This window comes from Lycorma delicatula, chromosome 4 (genome assembly GCF_047948215.1).
Source record: "Lycorma delicatula isolate Av1 chromosome 4, ASM4794821v1, whole genome shotgun sequence".
NCBI lineage: Eukaryota > Metazoa > Arthropoda > Insecta > Hemiptera > Fulgoridae > Lycorma > Lycorma delicatula.
In genome coordinates this window covers 48395484-48418637 of record NC_134458.1, presented here as the reverse complement: position 1 = coordinate 48418637, position 23154 = coordinate 48395484, and the positions used below count along the sequence as shown (strand labels likewise).

General features: G+C 29.9%; 1 protein-coding gene across 2 annotated transcripts in view; it reads left to right on the top strand.

The window, feature by feature from the left end:
* Positions 1-5685: 5685 nt before the first annotated feature.
* Pdk (pyruvate dehydrogenase kinase) overlaps positions 5686-23154 on the top strand; it is a 74867-nt gene continuing 57398 nt past the window's right edge. For both annotated transcript variants that reach the window (XM_075362876.1, XM_075362874.1), the window contains exon 1: positions 5686-5944. In XM_075362876.1, coding sequence (XP_075218991.1) covers positions 5842-5944 — 103 coding nt within the window. In that variant the 5' untranslated portion in view covers positions 5686-5841. The remainder of the gene's footprint in view (positions 5945-23154) is intronic.

The following is a 23154-nucleotide window of genomic DNA, read 5'->3' as shown; positions in this document are numbered from 1 at the left end:
TTAGTTCACTCACCTCATACTTCATTTTGAGGTGAATGTAGTATCAATATAATCAGATCAATATGACTTGTTTACTTTGATCTGTTTACTATGTGTTATAAATACAGGGAAATTATAAAAAAATAGTAGAGTTTAAAGCATGAATTAAGTAAAAGAAAACATATTTAGTTATATTGTTTTGTTTCTCAAATTCTCCATCTCAAATAATTTCATTACATAATTAATAAATTTCAATGTGCATGCTCTTAATAGCTTGGTATATGTTTAATCAATAGACCTGAGACAAAATCTTGGTTAACAAATGCATTAAAGTATGGGGATGCACCATGTTGTTATACATTTTCAAGTTCTTTCAGATCAGGAAAGTAGTAATCTTTTAACATATCAAGATAAACTTACCATTAATGTTTTTTTCAGCAAAGAAAAAAAGGCCTGATTGCATAATTTTTCATTAAACCATCCTAAACATTAACTTTAAGTTTGTTGTGTGTTTTCTCAAAAATTATATATCAGTTTTCAGATCTCTGTATTTGTGAGATTTATCTATTAACACATCCATTATGATTAAAAAGTAGCTTCATCCATAAAAATTACATAATTTTATATTTAAAATGATTGATTTTCACTAATTTTGTCTAAAATTTCAACAGTGAACTGGAAGTGTCTGTCTTTCTTGGAAATGTTTTTATTTCTTGCAATATCTTAATTTTGTATGTATACAAGTGCAAGCTTTTTCATAGAACTTTATGAACAGTTATTTCTGGAATTTGTATGTAACTCAAGGTTTCAACAAGCAATGGATTTATTAGGTTTTCTGACTGCAGATTACCTGATTCATTCAACAATTTCTTCGGATGTGGGTAGTCTTCCAGGCAATTTTTATTTGGGAACAGATCCTGTTTCTTTGAATCAATTGAACCAGCATCATACATTGTTTTCATGTTATGGCTACTTTTCATATGTATATCAAAATGCAAATTGAACTAAAATTATTGATTTCAGTTTGACATGCCAAAAAACTGCTTTTTCTTGAGTAGAAAACATACTAAATAAAGAAACACACCTCAGCAACAATACACAGACTGATGCAGAGGTTAAAATGACTTATACAAACTTTTAGGGTGAAGGCTTTCAGCCTTCTATTACTTACATAACTTCTCCAAATGTCCCCAGTGTCTTGATCTGAACTACTGAAACCTTACCATTCTTTTGTGATGACCTTCCATTGTGAGATAAACTTCTAATGCCAAAAAGTATTTCATTAAAAAATAACTGTAATATTTTATGAAATATTAGTTTTAAGATTTTTAATAAATCATGTCGGCCAATCAGGTGGGGAGTGGAGCATAAGGTGAATTGTTGGAGCTAGAGACCATGAACTAGAAGGGCAGTTATTGAATTGGCTTGATTTAATTGTCTGTGAGTTAACCTATACAAGACTAGTGCTATTTACATTTTAAACAAAATAGATACATATATCAAAAACCAGTATAACAAAATTTATAAATGATGTTAAAGATGATATTAATAATTTAACAAAAAAATGAATTGTGGAAGTACAATAAAGAAGTGTGGAGATTAAAAAAAATATTGAGATATTAGAAAAATAAAATTATTGAAAGAACAAACTGAAAAAAAAAAAAAAACACAGTTTGGCAATCTTGTCATGTTGATGAAAACATCATGAATACTATAAGAATTATTTGTGAAAATATCAATTTTATATTTGATGAAAAAAAATTAAACCCTAGGGTTGCTTTTTATGCAGAAAAATCTATTATTATCACAAGATTTGTAAATAAAACTCATAAAAGTGATTACTTCAGTTTAATAAAAAGTCTCATAGCAAATTATCTACTGAAATTTTCTTGATGATCTGGCAAAACCAGATTTCATTACATTAATAAGTGGAGCTCACCATGTTTTTGAAAGATCCTTAGCGCCCTTAAATGAAAACAACATTATGTTTAGTTTAAAAACAATGCACTCATGGTAAAGAGAAGATAATGAATTGGGTGTCTTAAAAATATTCAGTGAGGAGGATGTCACTAGTCAGTGAAAAGAACACCAAGGATTTAGATAAAGAATTATCTCAGGAAGATATAGGCAGAACTAAGGAATCTAGGAATTCTGGCAGAACTAAAAAGAGAAAGTTAGTCATGGCATAAGTTGCTGGGTGCAATGAAGTTTTTTTATTGCTGGTACTCTGAAGAATCTAACTCTCTTTAGCTCAAACTTAGTTTCAGTGCATCTGTATCATTGATCCTTGAAGCAGTGGACCATTTGATAAATTTACAATCCAATATAAATGGTTTTAGTTCATTATTTAATTCATCATCTAGTGAGCTTCTCATGCACTTAAATTTGATATATTGTGATTTTGTGAAATATGATACAGTAAATGCCAAGGATGTTTACTGCTTGCTTTGTCAATTGTATTTGGAAATCATTGTTTTTTTTAATTGTTGTCAGTGTTTTGTAAGTCCTGCTGTAAAGCAAGTAATGTCTGGGCAGAGTGAATCATGGATGTTTGAAAATGTTGGTTAAAAATTGCTTATCTAATCTTTATTTAATAATTTGCGTTTAATGTTTAATCTTATAAGTAATTTATTTTTCTTTGAGCCTTCCTGTTAATAATGATACATATATGAAAAATACAAATGATATTTTGGATCTTGCTAACAAAGATTTGAATAACTGCTAGATAGTAGGGGCGATTTCCGCAGACACATTGATGTTTTAAGTAAATGTGATCAGGCTACTTTTGTGGATTCTAAGTTAAATAATATATAAAAAAAAACAATAGGAGTCTTTTGATTAAGAGGAGGTAATCATTATTTGTATAATGGAAGAGTGGGGCTTGGTAGTTTGCAATGGTAGACCATCAGTTGATTTTCAAAGTCAGCTCATATTTTGACAACTGATTTGACTTAATACTATTGCTTATGAAATATTTGGCCATCCTGATTTGATTACTTACTATGGCCCCTTACTAATTTTGGTTCGTTCACTGTAAACAATAATTATTCTAACATTGAGAGTTATAAACATGTTCCCATTACTAAAAGACAAATTTGTTGAATGGACCAACATATTTGTAATTTTATGTCAGTGTTATCTCTAACACTATTTATATAAGTAATTTTGATCTCACTCATTTAAATAATAATTTTCTAGAGTCAATACTTATCACTGCCCAGAATTGTGGTATGTTTCATCAAAAATACAATGCAAATTGATATAATTCTTACAAAATGATGATTAATTTTATGTTAATTTCTAAAAAGCATTCTAGGAATTTATCTATAGATTTAAACATTCAAATAAATCAAAGTGTTTTGCCAGGAGAAATATTCTCTCTCTCTTATTCCTCTTGTTTTGAGAGACATTGTTTTATTAAACTATAATTCACAGGTGCTGTAATAATTACTGTTATCTTGGTGTTCCCTTTTAATCATCAGGAAAAGTTTGCTTATCAGTAAAAATATAAATAAATCCTACCTTGCCAATAATAACCTTATAGGTTAGATAATTAGAACCAAATATGGACTGCAGAAGGCCATACACACTATGTTTCCTTTCTTGTTTATTTATGTGAGGTTCAAGTACTATCTTATCCTGATGTGATTAAATCCATCCAGGTACAGTTTTTGAAAGATTTGTTTCTATTAAAGTATTGTACTCTGGATTATTATAAAAGTACTGGAGTTGGTTTAAGGAAAATGATCCCCCACAATCTTAAATGCATTTAAAGATTGTAGGGAAAACTTTTAGAATTGTGTATTCAAACCTACAAACCATTTATGATGGTGTGTCTGCAAAGCACTTTAAATGGGTATTATGATTTAGGTGTACTCTCTTGGAAGTCGGGGCTAATAACTAGTGGGATGCCTTGATGCTACCTTCAGGAGTTTATAAAGGTCTTTCTTCATCTAGGACAAATAATATTTTCAGTAACAATGCAGATTGGATGTCAACAGCCAATTTAATCATAATTTTAGATATATATCCAATCTGACTTCTGGTTAAAGGTTCATTACAGCTGATTTGATATTTGCTAAAATGAGATTATTTTTGAAACCTTGCAAACCATTAAAAATTATTTATTATTATTATTTTTTTTAATAATTGTTAATATTATATTGATTATACAGTGATTTATAATATCTGTAAAACAAATAAGCTGAAAACACGTTAACATATATTTTTAAATTGTATGTTGTAAATGGCTTTGAGTTGTCAGAATATTTGGTAATATTTTTGTTGTTACTGAAATGACAATCAAAGATATTTTAGAAGAAGTTAATAAAAAGGGTGATTTTATAAAAAATTATATTTTGAAAATGTTAAAAATTATGTCTTTTATTCTTCCACGGAGTGAAGGCATGACATTTTACACTCATTAAGGTTCCATTTTCAGCAATTTAAGAAATAAAAACTCTTCAAAAGGTGAAAATGAGAATACATGCACATTAGTGGGTATACTCATAAACCAGCATTTGTACTAATATTTGTTCCTTTTCTTTTGTTTCAGGTCTGTTACATGTGCTACAGACTGGCTACAGGTATGCACCAACAAGGACACCTTTTCAGCCTTGTGGTCTACCCAAACCCTTCCTAGACACACATGTATCTAGAAGAAAAGACTGTTGCTCTTATTTCCTGTAATAAATGATATAAGATGATCACTGCCTCCTTGTGTACGCAAATTTTTTACTAAACAAATTGGAACCACCCATCAAACTTAAATTATTTCAAGAAGGTGATGAGGACTGCTGGAAGATAGCGATGACAATGGAAGAAGAAGCCTGATGGAAGAGCAAAGAGGCTTGCATTTCCCCCTGTGTTGTCCTTTTCAGGGCTCGTAGGATATCTGAGGTTACAGCCTAAAAATTATTTACAATCAGAAATATGGAAAGGTAGGCTAAAAAAAAAAAGTAACTCTCTCAGAATTGAACCTAGTCCAGCTGAGACCCAACTGATGCAAATCAAAAATGACTAGAGTGAAGAATAGTCTACAAACCCTTAATTCACCTATCATTCTTCTTTCCTCTACTTTACAGTTTAGGTCGATTGTTAGCACATGCGATTCCCACAAAGGGAGTGCATTGCATTCTCCAACAACTGGGGTCCCATCAGGCGCATTCCTGCAAGACCGAAAGGCACTAGCACGGACAAGCCTTCAATGCTAGTGATTCCCCTTCACTGAAGGGGAATCATGACGGAAGAAAGACCAAATACATTGCTAGTCTCCAAAGATCAGCTCAAGTACGTTTTTTAATATAATCTGTAAGCATTGGAACATCCACATTTCCATCCATAAACAAAAATAATTTATAACCGACAGTAACAAACAAAATTCTCACAGAAAAAAGAAAGATCCAACAGAAAAAGGATTGTTGTCCAGGTTCTGCAATTAGTAGGGGTTATATATCCCGCACTCCTTGCGTTCCGTTCCGTACTAATATGTTTTTTGAATTTACCGCCTTTCCCATGAAACTTTATTGAAAGAAGGATAAAAAAAATAATAATTGAAGGAATTAATTCTTATATTTTCAGCTACATTTCATATTAAGTATTATTTGAAATTGTTTGACTTATTTAGGGGGACTTTCTGCTACGTCATTCTAATTGTATTATAATGCGTTATCTTTCCGAAAGGTTTCGTGGTTGTGTAAGGACAAAATGGCCTATCTTTGTTGATTATGGAGGGGATTACGACAAGGTCGTTGTTATGTTTATGTGATTTTAATTGCATTCTCATTCGTAGTGCAAATTTAGGCTTGAATTACAGCGTTTGTTGCGCTTGACTTAAACGTAAATACAGTAAGGTAAAACAAAATGAGATTAACAGGAAACACCTTATCGAAAGTGTCAAAAATGTTAGATTTTTATTCACAGTTCAATCCCACTCCGATGTCGATAAAACAGTTCATTGATTTCGGTGAGTCTAAACTTAAACCTTTAATGTGTTAATAACAATGTATTTCTGTTAAACTTATCTAAGTGTCATTTAGTAACCTTAGAAATGAGATCGGTGAAACTAACCTAAATACAGTTAGACAAAGATTCCGTAGCCTTGAATCCAGCTGATGTTCATCATTATTGTGGGGTGTCCAGTTAAACGATTAAATTGACTGCTTGTTGGTTTCCTGCATACTCTTTTTATAAACTAGAAAATAGAGTTTTTTCTCAGTAGTTGTAGTAAACGTAGGTAGTTACTAATGCAAAAGGACATTATTGTTGTTCCTATGGCTTGCAGAAATATTTATAATAAATATCCAACTAATATCTACACATTATTTTTTGTTTATATTACCATTGCTTGTTGGGTAGTAATTCATTTATTTTTTTTGTTAAAAGTTTGTTGTACAATTAAGTTATGATGTTTTTCTGGAGTTGCTTTAGACGCATATTTCATATTGCTCTTTTCTTGTGCTGTAAAGTAGATTGTAATATTTGGCTTCTAATTATTATCTTATAGATGAATATAGTTGTCTTGTAGTAATTTTACTGAAATGTTTTTAAGATACTGTTATTTATTTTCTGTTTTAAGCTTATACCATGCAAGTTGAGATTATTTTGACATATTTATGTTTAAAATGTACTATATGCTGATGCTAGTTTTTCCCCACAACTAAACTGATATGATTGATAGAAAAATTTCTTAAATATATGAGACAGTTGAATTCAAACTTTGTTTTAAGCTGATAATACAACCCCTTGCCTTGTCAATGCAGAGGTGATAGGGCCAATTCAGTATAATTTTTTTGTTAATCAGATAAAGTATTTTTCCCCCAAAAATAAATCTTTTGATGCATCAAACATTGACTTGTTTAATTTTTCATACATGAATTGTGTATTTTATACATGTAGTAATGCTTACTATGGTTTTTAAGGTTCATTTGAAGGTTATATCAAGATTTTTTTATGTTCTTATTTTCAGTAAAAGAGAATGTTTTAATTATTGTTTTTATTGAATTTATTTAAAGTAGCTTAGTTAAACGTAGATACTCAATAGATTTTATTATTAAGCTTTTTTACTAAATAACAAAATTAATTCACTTGAAGAATGTTTCTTTGATTTATTGGCTGAATTAGTATTATAGGACCAGATTTTTAGCTCTTCCAAGTTAAATTATCCTAAAGTGGTATCTTTTCAGTTATTTATATTTTTGGACATTTAGGATTTACTTTACATGATATTCTGCTTTTTGGTTAAGAATAGAATGGTTGATTTAACCATCATAGAATGGTAGTTTACCATCTTATTCAGGACCTACTTTACATTCTTGTACTTTTTCTACCGACCAAAATAATGAAAAAAAATTATATATATGTTCATTGTAGAAGTTCTATGAAACTTTTTTCATAAATATAAATATTTTTATATACGCACGTGCGCATATGCATATGAATGCATGCACGTGCATTTTTTTGCCCGATAGATTATATTCTTTCACTGTCTTTTTTCCTTGAGATGCTCTATTAATGGAGATTGGTATAACCTAATAAAATAAAACACTTGAAATAAAAAATAATATGAATGTTATTTGTTAGCACATTGGATTGTTACTATTTCAAACTTGATATTATGAATAGGCTCCTTACCATTTTTCATTGGAGTTAGTAAAGATAATGATATGGCTTGCACAGAGTAATGATTACACAAAATTAACTGTTTTAACATAATTAACTGAGTTATGCTCTGTTCAAACTTAAACTGAATTAATCATCTAATAAAATTATTAAATCACCGTTTACAGAAAATTAAGTTTTGGGAAAATATCTTAAATGCCTTTTAATTTGTTTGCAATTGTTAACTTATATATATATATACTTAATAATGTTAATCTTATTTTCATAAAATTAGTCCTATGCTAATGTAGTGTTGAGTGCCATAACATGTGGTTGTAGACAAATCTGACATGAAAGAAAGGTGGTGCTATAGGGATTTCTAAGAATAACATACATCCTATGCTGTCTAAGGCTTACTTGTGAAAGTGAAGAGCACAGTGGTTTCCTGTTTTCTTCACTGAGCCGAATGTAAATTTATATATTCAGAATTTTTCATTTTAATTCAAATTAATCTGGGTAGATAATTTGAGGAAAAACAAAAATACTTGTATGACATTTATAGATCTGACAAATTCTCACTACTATGGGATAAAATAAGATGTTTCAAATTTGATGGAAGATAGAATTGAAATAACCAAAAGGCAAGGTAAAGTACTGATAGGAGTGAGGTAGAGGATGTTGTTCACCCCCTCCATGTTTCAATTTGTGTTGAATGAAGCATTTGAAGGAAAAATTCAAGAGCAGAGTTATAGTGGAAGAGGAGAAAAGAAAGATATTAAGATTAAATGATGATGCTATTCTTTTAACTGAAATGAAATAATAACTAAGAAATTTATTGTTATGGATTCATTGATATGAGAGATATTAATTTAAAATAATCAAGAGTGAAATAAAGGTGATAAGATTAGTAAAAAGGTGGATACTAGGGGACAGGTTAAAGATACTAGTTAATTTTTAAGATAGATTATGATTTATCAAGTCAAAGAATTTTGTTATTTAGGTCAACATTGTTTATTTTTTTCAAAGCATGTAGTGTTACAAATATATTGAAACACAGTGTATAATTAGCACAGGTAAGAACTTGCACAGAAAAAGACATTTTCTACAAACATAGATTTGGATTTATTTTCTAAAAATATTTATTTTTAGTGCAATGCTTAATGAAGCATAGAAAAAAGAAAGCCAGAAATGCCAAGTATAGAAGCTTATGAAATTTAATGTTATAAAATAATATTGAAAATTAAGTTTGTTGATATTTTGAAATAAAGAGGTTCTAATTCTAATCAGAGAGAAAAGAAGCCTATAGCAGATTCTGTTTTAGAAAAAGAACTAAGTAAAATTCAGAATGTGTTTTGCAAGTCAGAAGATAATTTTTTTTTTTTTTTTTTGTTGGTGATGTATTTCCATCAAAATGAAGGCATTTTGGAGAATCTTTTTTGATCATTATCTCAGTATTGGATAGTTTAAATTATCAATCATGTTAAATAATAGGTTTCACTAAACTATTATAGTAATTTATGATTATGTAAGTTTCACTGTACAGTGTAATCTGTGAAAGAATAATTAAGATAATCTTGCACAATATAACTCCTAGAATTTTCTTGAAGGTCATTTGTATGCTCAGGATTCTTATTTACATCTAAGTTAGTAATTTATTAATTTTAACTGCAACATAATTAATATGTAATATACAATGGATTAAAAATACATTATTAGTATAATAATAATTGTTATATATATATATTTTTGCTTTATATGGACATCAACTTCCAAGGACATAAGCCCTTGTCACATTCTTTAAAAAAATAATAAAATCACCAGCAGGATTTGCAGGTGTATGGGAGTATAAGCCCTTACTTTTTAATAAAATGCAAAAATAAACATAACATGAACCAATTAAACCAAAATGAACACATATAACATTTACAGTATGTAAAGGGCTCTAATATTTACATAAAACGCAAAAATAAAAATTAAACCCAGTAAAAAAATACACAAAAAATTATGGACAATACCATGCAGATTTGAGAACTGTATGTTCGGGTGTAAAGTGCCTTCACATACAGGATTCTCTATCAAACATAACACATACTGACTTCATTGAAGTCTTACTATGAACACGTTAATAATTTACTGGGATACATGCTACCATATTTTTCCTTCTTTGCCATTTTCTAAATTAGCAGCAATAATATTTATTAGTCCATACCTCTTTCTGAGGTAAACTCTTCCAATAGATACTTAAGTGGTTTATACATACACTGCAAATTGGTTTTTCTTTGCCAGTTAACAAATATGAATATGTTATTTGCCTGTGATCGATTCTGAGTCTGGTTATCACCACTTGTTCCCGGCAAGTCAGTTTCATAACACTTCTGTTTGTATGGAGTAATTTTAATTGTATTTAGTTTCGTGTTTAATCTTCTCCATTCATTACTCCAGTGGTTCTGATAGTCATTGTTAGACAATTGCGCAAGCCTTGCAGTATGCCATTTTCCAATCTTTTTTCTGATGAGTACTCAATATAAACCTGTACTTGAAAAGTACGGTTGTTCATGTAGTTCCCAAGTAATACCAGTAGATTGCCGCAAATGCCCCATTCAAGTAGTTAAGCATTATTCTATGATGCCAAGTCATATCAGAAGCCTTCTACAGATCAAAGAAGACTGAACAGTGTTTTCTAGTGATGAAACTGTTGTATGTAGTTTTTTCAATTAATCATTTGGTCAGTAGTTGAATAGTCCTTTCAGAGTCTTGCTTGATGGGAGGATAAAAGACTTTCTAAAATCAGTTCGTCAATTATTTATAATTTTTTTGAAGATTTTTTCAATAGAACATGTCAAGGAAATAGGACAGTAACTATTGGGATCAGTCAAAATTTTTACCTTTTTTTGAAATTTGAACAATATCTGATTTTTTCCTCTGCTGCGGGTACATTCTATCCCGCCATATCTGATTATATAATTTTAGCTATCTAAGTTTTGTAGCACTGCTTAGCTGTCTCACAATGATGTAATGTATTTCCTCTGGACCAGATGCTGTATTGCCGGTTTTCTCAAATGCTTTCACAGAATCATCTATTTTTGAAAAGTACATTGTATGAAAAATTCATTTTGGTCCCAGAATTTAATGACCCTCAATTTTGTTTTTTTTTTTTATTTTTAAAACATTCATCATAATTAGCATTCTTTCAGCTCCTTTCAATTGATTGGCTAATAATTCAACAATTTCATTTGGTGAATCCGCTAGTTCATCAGATTGAAGGCAAGTTATGGGAGTAAAGTTTGTACGCCGGCAGATGGCCTTCACTTACCCATCGGGATGGTCTAGTGGTTAACGCGTCTTCCCAAATCAGCTGATTTGGAAGTCGAGAGTTACAGCGTTCGAGTCCTAGTAAAGCCAGTTATTTTTACACTTGATTTGAATACTAGATCGTGGGTACCAGTGTTCTTTGGTGGTTGGGTTTCAATTAACCACACATCTCAGGAATGGTCGAACTGAGAATGTACAAGACTACACTTCATTTACACTCATACATATCATCCTTATTCATCCTCTGAAGAATTATCTAAACGGTAGTTACCGGAGGCTAAACAGGAAAAAGAAAGAAAGATGGCCTTCACTTTCTTTCAAACATCTGTTGCAGTCGTATTTCTGCTAACATAATTTTTGATAACTCCAGTTGTTTCAGGGAGTTTCATATCAACAGAGAAGCTTGTCCAGTCTTCCTTATGAAATAACCATTTTTTTCATGTATTTTCATTGAAATATTAATTGAGATTTGCTCCAAAAAATGATCATTTCTGAAGAGCTCTTCTAAAACCTTGGAAGTATACTTCAGTGTCATTGATGCACTTATAAATGCTAATTCTATACAGAACATTGATCGATCATTGATTCTCAACCTTTTTCGCTCACCGCCCATGTTGAGAATCAAACATTTTCTAGCACCTCCAAAATTTTTTAATTTACCATCTGTTAAAAATAATAATTGCAGTTGATATTTTTAAGATGCACTCTTAAAAACAGCAGTTGCAATTATTGTTTTTAAACATGGCTTATCCTACTTCTGAGTTGAGATTTACATTTTAGTTTGAAATATCAGGAAAGCAATTTTTGCCTTTTTTTTTCATCAGTCATCGCCTTTCTAGACCACCTGAACGCCCCCAATTTTCCGTGGGCCTTCTATTGCCCCCCTGAAGATCTCCAGCATTCACAAGGGGGTGTTATTGCCCACTTTGATAATGAATGGTCTACAGCATTAAAATAGGTTCCTGAATTATTGTTTAATAAAGTCAGAATTTAAAAGGAACTTATATATAATTATTATTATAATAATTATTTGTTATTTTATTGACAGATTAATTAGACAGATTATAATAAGTAATTTATTAATTGCTGCAATGTTAATTATATCATAAAATAAGTTTAACGTAGATTGTTATAAATATCATTGTATTACCATTTATGAGGTGACTTCAAATTGTGGAATGTTGCTTACCAGTTAAAAATCATTTTAGTAATAAAAGGTCTCCTTTTATAAGGCTGTTTAATTAATTACAGTTCTAAATTTACTTTCCAGGGTTGTATTTTTTATATGTATAATGAGGGAGTTTATTATATAGCTTTATATGAGAATATACATCTCAAATAAATTATTTTTATGTGTGGGAAAGGTGAAATTTTTATTTTTTATGTCATATTGACTATAATCAAGTACTACATAAAAAGCAGACAAATTATTATTTTTTAAATATTATGGAACTTGAATGAAAATGATGGTACTATTAATATCTTTAATGTAAATAAATTTTACATAGTTTTGTACATCTCAAATTAAAAATTACTATAATGCATTTTTTTTTTGACATCTAAGAATATCAGCATCCTCTCAAAAGTTTGGAGTAGTTCAAAGGTGATTTGAACTTCTCTAACATATCTTTTCTTTCTTTTTCCTGTTTAGCCAACGGTAACTACCGTTTAGATAATACTTCAGAGGATGAATGAGGATGATATGTATGAGTGTGAATGAAATGTAGTCTTGTAGATTCTCAGTTCGACCATATCTGAGATGTGCGGTTAATTGAAACCCAACCACCAAAGAACACCGGTATCCACGATCTAGTATTCAAATCCGTATAAAAATAGCTGGCTTTACTAGGACTTGAACGCTGGAACTCTCGACTTCCAAATCAGCTGATTTTGGAAGACGCGTTCACCACTAGACCAACCCGGTGGGTTTCTCTAACATATCTTTTCTTGTCTTTTTCCTGTTTAGCCTCCGGTAACTACCGTTTAGATAATTCTTCAGAGGATGAATGAGGATGATACGTATGAGTGTAAATGAAGGTGTAGTCTTGTACATTCTCAGTTCGACCATCATATCTACCCATTCCTTTTTTTACTCTGCTTTAAAAGTAGGCTCTTTGTACTTTCAGTATCACTTTATTGCAGCTGTTGTTGATTACCAGAATGTTGCTGAATCTAACCAGCACACATATTTAAATCTAGGTAAGTATGTTCTGTAAAAAGCTGTTTTACCTCTGTAAAAGTGTAAAAATATAAATTTTGCGTTCTATATATCAATTCTACTAATTGATTATTAAAAAAGATTACTAAGTTTTACCATTCAACATTGTTTTAGTAAGAAAAAATTGATAAAAATTTAACTTAGAGTTAAAATCATCATATGATAAAATCTGGATAGTTATAGCATATAGAACACACTTGAAGTAATTTTAATAATACTTTAAACAAAAAAAATATTTAGGTATCAGATTAATTTTATTAAATCTTCTCAAGATAAATTCATTACATACTCTCAAAGCTTGTGCATGGAATGTAGAATGGGAATTTTTACCTTATTGAAAATGCCACTCCTGTTTGGGATTCGAAACCAGGGCATTCTGGATAAAGGGCTGATATGCTACCATACTGGAGGTCTTGCCGATCTCCAATGCAGAGGTCTTTAAATAAATTAAATATATTTAATTTGATTAAATAAAATGTATGTGAAATTTTGCCAGTACAAATCGTATGTTATTTGTTATCTCTATGTTTACTTTCAGTTGATATCATGTAACTAAAACAAGGTATGGGTTAAAGAAAATTTCCACGCTTCGTTAAATATTGTGGTTTATCAAAACAATGTTATAAATATTCTCATTTCACTAACTATCTCTATGATAGTTCACTAAGTAATGATAATTTTTTTCAATTCAGTTTGAATAAGTAAAGTCGATAGGAAATATTGTACAATAATCCCTTGGTTTAATGCAATTTGATATACAGGATTTTGAATTTGCAGAGTTGACTTAATAACATTGTCTCTTGATTTAATGCGGGTCTGGTTTTGAATTTATGCAGCTAGAATTACTGTATATAAGTATAAAATAATATTCGTTAAAAGATTCTTAAAAACGGTTTTTTGTAAACAATACACACAGACTTATATACACATGTAATGCAATAAACAATGAAACAGGTTTTCTCTTTCAATAATAGCATACTGAAGTGTGTTAGGTTGGTAATAATGAAGTGTTTGGTTTATAAACATTTTAATGATCACAGTCAACCAGCCATTAGCTGTTCAGAGAATATATTGTGTTGAGTTATTCTGTTTCAGTTATATTACTATGTAGTACATAATTCTGATCGGTTTGTGTTCAAGGTGTGTGATATCAAAAATCATCTTGGCCATATTGAATCAACAGTTTGTTCAATAATTAAAAATGATACAATTATGATTGCTGAAAAAAATACTGTTCCTCATCATGCTTCACGAATATCTTACTTACGATCTCCTTTATTGGTTGAACTTGAAAAACTATTGAACATTTTCATAGAAGACTGTACCCAATGTCATATTCCCATGATAACTATTATTATTTGTGAAAGAGTGTTAAGTTTGCATGATCTGTTAAGACCTAAATAACATGCACGAAGATATCAACCTATTCAATGCAAGCAAAGGATGGTTGGAAAATTTTTAAAAACATTCAAACCTGCATAACATTTTGATTCAAGGTGAAGCAGTCAGTGCAAATGAAGAAAAAGCTGAAAAATTCAAAAATGATAGACAAATTATCATGAGAGAAGGAGGATACACATCACAGAAACTATTTAATGTTGATGAAATGGTGATTTTTTGGAAAAATATGCCTAAACGTACTTTTATCACAAAAGAAGAATGTTGTATGCTCGGATTTAAAGTATCTAAAGATCAATTCACACTTTTACTTGGAGAAAACGCGAAGGGGAACTGTAAACTAAAACTGTTGCTTGTCCCCATGCTTTTAAACTTATTAACAAACAATCTTCCCATGTATTGGACATCCAACCAAAAAGCATGGGCGACTAGGCGCATTTTTTCTGACTAGTTTAAGAATTGTTTTAGCCTGCAACTCAAAGATTCTTGCCCAAGAAACAATATCACTCACAAAGTCATTCTACTGCTCGATAACACTCCTGGAAATGCAAGCTCTGAGGAATTGAAGCAATTAATTCAGATGTAAAAGTCATTTATATAGCTTTAAATATGACATCACTGATACAGCCATGTGATCAAGGATTGATAGCTACATTCAAGGCTTACTATCTTAAAAAACATTTTCTCATATGGTTTCTGCGACTACCAGTTCAAGCAATGAGATCTGTGATTTGCAAATGTTCTGGGAAAAATATAAAATCCTTTATGCTGTATGCAATATTGATAAAGCTTGGAAAGAAATCAAAGAGAGTATGCTTTGTGGCATATAGCACAAGCTGTATCAAGATGATGATCAAGATCAAACTGCATTCGATGATAATGAACAAGGAATTACTGGTACTATTAAATGAAGTTGTGCAACTTGCCAGCACGGTAGGGTTTGAAGTTGATGCTGAGGATGTAAATGAACTTGTGGAAGGAGGTAAACAACTTTTAAAAAATGAAGACTTGTTAGCGCTAGCCGAGTTGCCAAATGAGCAGCTAGATGACAATTCGAGTAGTAGCGACACATCATTTAAATCAGGGTCATCAAAGATCCACAGTGGTGAACCTTAAACCCCATTCTCCATTTTTCAGCTACAATTAACAGTAAAAGTATTACAGGAGGCATTAGTGTACATCAAAAAATTTTGTGTTATGTAACTGAAAATGATCCTGATTGAGAACAAAGTACAAAGGTTGTAAATGGACTGTTAGGTGATATGAAATGCTACAAGATTGTGCTAAATCATTTGCAATTATCAGGAAAGCAGAGTAAACTAGACAGTTATTTAAGAAACTAAATCGCAAGTTGTTTTTTTAATATTCTTTATTGTATTTAGGCCTGGATATGTTTATTTTAAAATACAATTTTTTTAATATAATATTGTACTGTATTATGATTTTTCTTATTTGATATTATAATTTTTTTTATTGTTATTATATTTTTTAGTTTGTTTCTACAATACTGTACTGTATGTAATATTTACTGTACTGGATTCGATTTATATTCTATTAAAGTATGTTTAGCCAAATTGTCTAAAAATTCTGTCTTCTACCTATGAAAAGAATTATGAATTTAGCCTACTAAATATGTACACATTCAGATACTATACTGCACAGTAGTACATTACTGTACTGTATACCTTTTTTGAGAAAACAATTTTGATTTAAGTGATTTTAATTTAAGCTACAATTTTCAGGGATGAATTACCTGCATAAATCAAGGGATCCCTGTATATGCTATTTGGCTAAATGTTGTCAATTGTGATTTATAGAAAATCTTGTACTTTAATCTTAGTTCATCTGATATATAAATATATTCTGTTTGCTCTCTTGCTTCAAAACATAAGTAAAATAGTATTTTACAGTTTTATCTTGCATATAAATTGAAGGGGATTGCCCACATTGCTATTGAGAAGAATTAGGTTGTTGTCATATTTTAAGGCCTCTCAGGGTTAATTAATTTAATTATGGAAATAAATGTTGAAGTAAATGTAAGAAAGACAAAGATAAATTAAAGGTTTGAAAGTAATTAAAGGTGAAGGATTTATCTTCTAAGTTTTGAGATATTGATTGGTGCTGAACAGAAAATAGCGGTGCATCAACCAGTCAAGCATTTGATACGAAAATGATGTATTTGCAGTTTTTCAACTCTAAATTATTGAAGCAATTAATTATTAATTTACATGTGTTACAACAGAAGCTTTGCTAATTCCTATTTAGTTTATTCTGATTCAGTTAATTCCAGTGTATTATCTTCTTTTTTTTTTTAACTGATCAGATTTTCAATTCTCAAAATGTGCTGAAAAGTACAAAACTTAAGTGATTTTTAGTATAGTGGTTATTAAAAAATCGGATATTAATATAAAATTATTAAAAAGTGTTTCTGAGATTCTTATCTGTTTTTATTATAAGTTTTTTTTTAGCATAATAATGCAGTTACGGAATGGTATTCTGTATGAACATTTTTGCATTATATTTTAAAATGAATTTTTTTGAGTTCAATAATGAGTTTTCAAGGCTTCTATTATTTGACTTGAAAATAAATTGAAGGAACTAATTAACTGAATTGCAGGTTTTGTTTTTACCTTGAAATCAAGTTTTATTATATCTATATTTGCTTTTGTTGGTAGGAAGTTGTGTCATTATACAGATTGAAGTTGTAATTAATGTAGAATTATGGTGACCTCTTATCTTTGCTGTTTATTTTGGACTTTTCAGCAATATATGTGTTGCACATGTTTAATTTACTTCCTAACATGTACATATAATGTCATTAATGAAATCTAGCTATAGTGTTTTTTTTTTTTGTAGATGAGAGATTTATCAAATATTTTGCTTAATTTTATATATATATATATATTTTTTATTAAAGTATAACATCTGCTGTACAACAGTGACAAAAATGTTTTATCACTTTATTTTTATTGCACATTATCACAGTTGATTTTTATTTACAGTATTTTAATCTTTACCCAATCTGTATTCTTATAATTTTGTTTTTTTTTGTCATGAGGACTTTTTTTAATGTGCTCTAAAAATAGAAAAACCCAATTATTAATTTTGCTTCAAATTTCTACAGTTAAATATTAAATGCATTTTTTTTTTGTTAAGTGTAATTTTTAAGTAAATAATTTTTAATTCTTAGTGTATATTTATTTATTGAAATAAATGTAGGACAAATATTAAAATATTATAAGGTGTACATAAAGAAAGCTGTAGTTTTTTTTGTACTTAATGTTATATTCTGAGTTGTAGTTGTACTATATATATTTAACATTAAACAGTTTTTAATGATAACTTCATAGTTTCTAAGAAATATTTAGGTAGAGCAATATCGGGCAAAAATTAGGTAGAGTTTTTTTATTATTTTTATTTTTTCTCTTTCCCCTACCCCCTCACATCAACACTATTAAAATTTGGTTTCTGAATTTGATGTAAAATATAGCATAACTTTTTAAATCCATTAACAAGCTAACTCCCTAACAGTTCCTGGCTGTTCATATACTGCAGAAGTTCAGATATGCCTGTGTGTGTATGTGTGTGCGCACATGTGTGTAGATGTTTAAGTGATGTAATCTTCTGAATTGAAGCTCAATGACCTAGTTAGCTAATCATTTGTCCTTGTAAGTGATTTTCAGTTGTGCATAGCACAATGAACTCACTAATTCACATTTATAGCCTGTTTATTGTTTTGCACAACGTATACTATTATGCTGATAAAATTTTTTTTTATTACAATTATCAGTTTTTTTAATTTTAATTTTTCTTTTTATTCACATTTCTTCTGTTTTATAGATTTTTTTTTGTATTTTATATAGTTCAGTTATTTAGTGTAGATGTACTTGAATTGAGTATAATTATCACCTAAAAAGTATCCACATTTATGAATGTTGAAGTCAAACTTTATTTTAATGTATGAGTATGTTACTTTTACTGTTAAAATATGATTTTAATATTTTATTTTTTGAATAATTTTATTCCACCCTATTTTTGCTTCTCATTGTCTTTTGCTAATTTCGTTAAAGTGCTTTTATTTACCTTTTTAATAATACTTGTTTGCTTTTTAGTTCATTTTTGGTAAAAAATATCAGTTTGTTTAAGAACATATAGTTAGAGTGTACCCTTACAGGTTCTCTTTATGGATGTCAATCCAGTGGGATATATTGTACATATACCTCCTGGTAAATATTTTTTGTAACATCTATTGGCCGCGTATTGGATATGAAGTATGCAACAAAACCTGTCATGTTGGCAGAATTTATGCTGTTCTGCTAACCACATGTCACTATGGAGCATGGAACATGATTAAATGCTCTTCATCCACCAGTGTTCTAGCTTCGAATGAAAGACCAGTGTGTATTTAACATGCCCACCCAAGGGACATGTGAAACAGCCCTTTTAACATTTAGTGGTACTATGCAAAGTGATAGATTTTTATCGGGGGCATAATTGGTTTGGACTTTATTATAGGGTTGGCTGTACTATTCATACCACAGAGGAGAGCCAGCTTCAGTTTATTCACTACACAAAGCAGTGCAGCTTTTCTGAGAGCAAGTGATCGTATATATAAATTAGGAATAGAATGCTTGACTTTACCCGATGGTCATCTCAGCTGGTTTGGCTGAGGTGATGGCTTTTTTTAAACTCTCCATAGATAAGAAACAGAGTCTCAGGAGAGTTCTACGGTCTTCTAGAGTTGGTTACTTCTTAGTTCCAATTAAGTAGTGGCTAGCCTTCCATCTACTGAAGGTTTTAGTGTAACACCACAGATGGAACCAGTGCAGCTCATAAACTTCAATTGACCTGCAGAGGGCTGTTTTTAATTGGTGTAATTTATCCAATCAGCAGGATTGAATTAATTATACCATCCAGTCCAGCCTGGAACCACCTGCTATATGCTCTGGTAGTAAAGGGTCAAATAGAGGATAATACAGCCACAGGGCATAGATTTCTATCTATGCTTCCCATAATTTCTGTGTTTAGAATTATAAGTTTCCTTTGTATCTCAAACAGTAATTGCCACTTCTATCTCATTAGTCAAAATAATTGACTGAGGTAATGAATATTTCGACATCATCTCTTTCCCGCTATGAGCTAGTTGCTCCATGTATATAGTTATGCTGTATGTTCTTCACAGTTTTAATTTTAATCTATTTTAATTTTACAATTAAAACATGTTTCCATAGTAACAAAGGCATGTAAGTCGATAGAAAATAAATTGAACAGTATTATATTTTTAGATGACAGTTTTTGACTAAATTACCATAGTTTGCGTATGGTGTCTGTTAACTATACATGCGTATGGACTATACATTAATTTGATCAACAGAATCACTTCCATTTTTAAAATATGTAAAATTTCATACTTCTTAAGGAAATGTGAAAAAACTTGTTCACAAACTTTGTAGTTGGGATTTTTTTGTTATAGAAAATACTACACTCAAATATTTGGCAACTGTGATCTGGAAATTCTGTTCCTATAAAACTCATCCTGTTATAAATCAGCCTTAATGCTATAAAAGCATTTGGTAATTGTTGTTTGAGAGTTTGTTTTACTAGCTTGATACTTTTCAATATTTTTTTTTGTATGGGCTCAAAGTGGCCAGTGATCATACTAGATTTGTAAAATCATAGTTGAAGACTGTAAGTTCAGTAGAAACTGATAGTTTTTTTCATTTGATGACTTTTGTGTTAAAAAATGTCGCTTTGCTCTGATATTGCTTATCACATTCTGTGTTATTATAACCTGGGATACAAAGGCTAGTGCATTACAAACACCAATATATCCAACAATGAAGGAATCTTTTTTCTTTCCCGATAGAAATAACTTCATTCTCACATCAATACTGGTGTCAGTTTTTGCTGGATTACTTACTTACTGTGAATTTGTCCAGTGAGCAATTCAACTTGTCTAAGATAGCCAGCTTCATACTATTCTCTGGCTGCCTATTTTGTGAAGTATTTGTTAAGAGCAGTGTCCCAAGCGATTGGTTGGTTGGGATTAGTAGTAGATAGAATTATTTGACTCTTTAAACAAACATTACATCCATGAAAGAAGTCAGCACAAAATATTTATCTTGAAGAGATAATCTATTTGCCAGCCAGTTGTTTGAAATGTAACAAGTTAACCCGTGGCTGTTTTTTTAAATAGGTATGTTTTCCCTGCCTGAGGTTTTGTGACCATTTTCTTATTGTACATCATATCATGATTGATTGTGACAGTATTCAACATTTTACCTAAATTTAAATAGCAAATGCGATCTGAAGTATTTTGGGTAATGATGTTAGGAGGTAGAAAAGAAGGTGACATTTTTTATGCAACTTCTTACAATATTTTTGTGTGACATTAAAATTGTTACTATTTATTTCAGGAGAACTGTTTACACCCTCACTCATGCTATTTTTTAGGTTTTTGGATTGCCTATGATGTAATTTATTTTTATAATTTTTTCGTTTTATACATTTTTTTAAATTAGTTAATTTTTTATATTTTTCCCTTTTTAACATTTCTGCTCATCTTAATTTACCTTCGTTCTTTATCGATTCATTATTAAGATGTAAAATGCAGGTTGTGTTAAGATAATCATTTCAGTTTTAATATATTTTTATTTTAGTTTATTTATTAGCTGTTTTTAATGTTAATAGGGCCCCTTATACCCTTCTTTATTTCATTGTTTAGTTTATTGTAATATTTATGCGATTTTTAATTTAGTTTATTTTGTTATTGGTTTTTTTTATTGCTAGTAAATACTGTTTACACCCTCGCTTATGTTATTTTTTGGGATTGCCACTGGTGTAATTTATTTTTATAATTTTTTATTATATACATTTTTTTTAATCATTTAATTTTTTATTTACTATATTTTTCCTTTTTCCTTTGTTTCATGTCCTGTGTCTCTTTTTATTATTTATGGTCTAACAATAACCTTGCAACTATTTGCTCACTGAAAAAAAAATGTTTGTTCTGACCTTGAATGGTTTTTAAAGAGAATATAAATCTTCCAGTTTCAGTTCAGTTTAAAAAGGTGTTTCAAACATTAGATCTAATCTAATGTCTTTCAAATTTTTAATTAAAAAAAAAAATCTATGTAGGCAAGGATTAAATGTCTAAAAAAATCCTGTTGATTAAAGTAAAGATTGTTGCAAGCTTTGCCAAATTAATATAATTCCTTCTATTTTATAAAATTTCTAAACATATTTCCTAGCAGTTTTAACAGTATTTTTTTATACATTTTCCCTTCCAATTTCCCAAAATTAGATTTTGTATTAAGAAAATGTTATCTCCTAAATGATGAAATAACTTTTCATGAAAAAATAGGAAGACATGACTTACCTGTTGTGTATCTTTTGTGGCATAACCAGGTATTGCATTAATGTCCAAGAAAATTTACATTAGATAAGTAATTCTGGTATCAGGGTTCTGCTTAGAACATCCTCTAATATAGGTATTGAGCTAGACAGTGCACATCTTGTTTCTTTTTCTCTATTGTAATGAACTTCAGGGTTTTCCTCTTGTATTTTTAATACAAGAGACATTTTATTCTGTTAACACACAAATCGCACGCAGTTAAAGTAATTGCAATTAGTGAAAATTAATGGCTTTTATTAAATGTTCTTTCTTTAAAAAAAAAAAATGCATTTTACATAAGCATGTAAGAATATCAGCAAGTAAACTAACATGCACTGGTATTACAACCTCCCAAATTACCTCAGGGTAATTATCCTTTAATTCACTTAGATAAAGTGGATGAATGAAGGTAATCATTAAGTTTTTAATCGACAAGTTATGTTTTGTATTATTGTAGCTAATTCTATCAACAAAATTTATGGTGATGAGCTTAATCTAATTATAAAAGTACATGTTTATTGGTTTGTAGAGGCTCCTTAGTTTATACTGAACAATTTGTTCTTGAAGTTACTCTTAAATCACTCAGACTTAAATAATTTTTCAACATTTTTAACAATTAATTATATGTATATATTTCATCAGTTTCTAAATGAATCGACCAATATTGTTACAGGTAAGTTGGATCTGACTGAAAAAATAGACATACACCAGTTTCCATCAGCTTCTGAACTGTTCCCCAGTTGATACAGGACCGCTTATCCTACACATATTTTGTAAAATTTGCCAAAAATGCAAATAATCACTAACATAGTTGATAATGATATTTCAAAAAGTTATATTTCAATCTTATCAGTATGTATTGATTTATTGTATTGCATTGTATCAGTATATATGATATTGTACTGTTAATTTAAATAAATAGTGCAATATTCATCAGGAAAGGAAAAGTTTATCTTTGAAGAACAACTTTCAATATGGATAGAAAACAATTTAAACTCTACATTTTACTTTGTTCATTTCTGCATTATTTGTGAGAGTTCCAGTTTATTTGAAGGCATGTTGTAGGATTACAGCAAATTATTCATAACATTTACCATATGTTTTTCCTTTGTCCTGTTGGTGCAATTTCAGTGTTTCATAATTGACTTAGAAAATAGCACATTTGCTTCACACAGTACTGTAGCAAAATGATCATGCAAACAACCATCCTATGTCTATACAGTGTTCTACACTTACATGAAGCGATTGTAATCAT